Source organism: Leucoraja erinacea, chromosome 8 (genome assembly GCF_028641065.1).
Source record: "Leucoraja erinacea ecotype New England chromosome 8, Leri_hhj_1, whole genome shotgun sequence".
NCBI lineage: Eukaryota > Metazoa > Chordata > Chondrichthyes > Rajiformes > Rajidae > Leucoraja > Leucoraja erinaceus.
Window position 1 is genome coordinate 45396658 of NC_073384.1, and position 3238 is coordinate 45399895.

A 3238-nucleotide genomic window follows, 5' to 3' on the forward strand; every position below is an offset into this window, starting at 1 on the left:
TCACACACACACACACACACACACACACACACACACACACACACACACATACACACACACACACACATATTCACACACACACACACACACACACACACACACACACACACACACACACACATACACACACACACACACACATATATATTCACACACACACATATATATTCACACACACATTCACAACACATATATATTCACACACACATTCACAATTGCATATTTTGCTGAAACACAATTGCCGCTGTGAATGTAACAACACTTACCAGTTCTATAGAATTACTCAATACCTTGTGCACGTCTTCAGCGCCATCTTGCCTCCGACCGGAAATGACGTCATCGTCATCTTACCGATCACCGGAAATGACGTCATCGCCGCCATCTTACCGATCGCCAGAAATGACGACATCGCCGCCATATTACCGATCGTCTGAAATGACGTCATCGCCGCCATCTTCAAACCGCCAAAATCACAAAATGTCCGCCAATTTTAAATTTAAACACAGTCTGATTGAAATAAACAGGTTCTTTCATGCATTACTCGCCTGAAAACATTGCAACAAATGCATTTCAATTTACATCACCATTTCAAACACAATAGACATCATGCTTTAGTTACCTGAAAACCGGTGCAACCATTTTAAAACCCAAGACAAACAAATTTGCAAAACACTTTATAACAATAACAAATGGTTTTTATTTTCATTCAGTTCAAACACATATAGATAGACAAATATACAAATGCAAATGCTTTTTATTTTCAATTCACAGTCCAAACACAATATAGATAGACAAATATACAATTGCAAATGGTTTTTCTTTTCAATTCACAGTTCAAACACAATATAGATAGACAAATATACAAATGCAAATGGTTTTTATTTTCAATTCACAGTTCAAACACAATATAGATAGACAAATATACAAATGCAAATGCTTTTTATTTTCAATTCACAGTTCAAACACAATATAGATAGACAAATATACAAATGCAAATGGTTTTTATTTTCAATTCACAGTTCAAACACAATATAGATAGTCAAATATATAAATGCAAATGCTTTTTATTTTCAATTCACAGTTCAAACACAATATAGACAAATATACAAATGCAAATGCTTTTTATTTTCAATTCACAGTTCAAACACAATATAGACACAAATATACAAATGCAAATGCTTTTTAATTTCAATTCACAGTTCAAACACAATATAGATAGTCAAATATACAAACTCTTTCCAACAAAATGCCAAGAAACTTCAGAGCATGGTGAATAACATACATATCAATTGACTGAAAAAGCACTCACCTGGGAGCAGAGCTGCAGCTCAGAGCGCCGTGACCCTTTCACTTCGTGGCCGGCAAGAAAGTGAGTTGAAGCGGGACGCTTCCGGGTTTTATAGCCCCTCCCTCCCCTGCCACCAGCGGGGGCAGCAGAGAGAATGGGGAATGATGTAAACACATTAATATCTCGGTCATATTTCATCGAGGGGAAAAATCCTCGACAAACATGCGGCAGAGGGGGGCTCTGAGGGAGGTGGCCAAAAATGACGGCCGTAGGTGGCGGCGTTCTCTCGGAAATCGCAGCACAGATCGGGAAAAGCGGTCAAGAACTGAGTTTTAGTAATATAGATTATAAGCAGTTGAATAAGGGGTGGGAATTAATAAGCTTTGGCTTCTTCCTGCTCCTTTTCGGACACATACGATTTCATTTATTTATAGATATTGTTTATGATACTTTATAAATATTCTTGTTTTGTATTTTGTATGCTGTTTCACACTTGCTTGTTGTTCTTTTATTCTGTTCGAAATAAAGAATTAAATAAATAAATAAATATATATATATATATAATGTTGATTATGATGTTTACGGAATACTATGCTTCAATATCTGTTGTGCTTCTGGGACATGTGACAATAAAACACTCTTAACTCTTCCTTGACACTTGGAAGAAGCTGTTCTTGAAACCAGAAGTAACCATTCCCCGGCTCCAGTCCCTACTTCCCGATGGTAGCAGCAATATGAGAGTGTGCCCGGATGGCATGGATATGCAGCTTGATGTATGTTTCTGATTTTTTAATTTTGACTAAGGACTAACAATCTTCTTTCCGTTTTTACAGGAACAGGCTACAGAACCATTATCGGCATTGTCATTGTATAGAATGCTTGGAGAAATAAGAAAGGAAGAACCACCACTACAGTATGGTGACTTCCACCTTATGATAAATACAACAACAGTCCTTTCATATATAAGACAGTGGGATCGTCTAGGAATTTTAGTTATCCTGAATTTTGGTGGTCAATATACTTTTGATTTTACTGCGATATATCTACCACAAACTGCTCTTCTACTAGCAAAGTCAACAGATATGAGCCAATGTAAATTAGTAAATTTGCATGATATGAAGATAGAAGCAAACATGGGATACATACTAAAATACTTCATTTCACCTTAGTTCTTGATCTATGATATAACATTTATATGAACAATATATTAACTATATCTATGAATAGTGCAATGTTAAAAAGCAAACATGCTAATTGCTTTTCATACCTTAATTGAAAATGATGGAAGTATCAGGTTGATTTACTTTTAGGTTAGAAATTTGAATAATATCAGTTATATCAGTTGAATTTATTTCTGTATAAAGTATTCTGTTTTATGTGTTAGCATTTTTTTTTAAACGATCAATCTCAGAAACGGAATACAACTTGAGAAGAAGTGCATTTTCTCCTCTGGCGATAGGAATGTGCAAAATGAAAGGAAATCTGTTGACGCGTTCAAACTCGCTTTCATGATTCTTAAAAGCAATTAAAATTTCCTCTTTAGTCATGCAGATCAAGTTTATATTATTTGTATCCATTTCAAAGATGTTGAAAGGGGCATACTTTCACCACAGCAATTGTTATTCTGCTATAATGAAGATAGATAACAGGTATATGGACCCAGCCCCCAGAGGAGGTAGTTGAGACATACACTATTGGAAAGATACGTGGATAGGAATAGTTTAGAGGGAATTGAGCCAAATGTGGGCAAATGGGACAAGTTTAGATGGGGGATCTTGGTTGGTATGAACGAGTTAGGCCAAAGGATCTGTTTCCATGCAATATAACTCTGACACCCAGATTTTATGAAACTCTTTTAATCATAGTTAATCATATAGGTGGTACAATTTTTTATCATCTTTTTAAATCACTTTATTGAAATTCTTCTTGGAAACTCAGATGCTGGAATCT

At 35.6% G+C, this 3238-nt stretch overlaps 1 protein-coding gene across 1 annotated transcript in view; it reads left to right on the forward strand.

The window, feature by feature from the left end:
* The window catches only part of LOC129699650 (neutral and basic amino acid transport protein rBAT-like), a 114563-nt gene extending 111581 nt beyond the window's left edge, over nt 1–2982 (forward strand). Inside the window, exon 9 of the mRNA XM_055639626.1 lies at nt 2122–2982. Coding sequence (XP_055495601.1) covers nt 2122–2457 — 336 coding nt within the window. The 3' untranslated portion in view covers nt 2458–2982. The remainder of the gene's footprint in view (nt 1–2121) is intronic.
* Nucleotides 2983–3238: the final 256 nt, after the last annotated feature.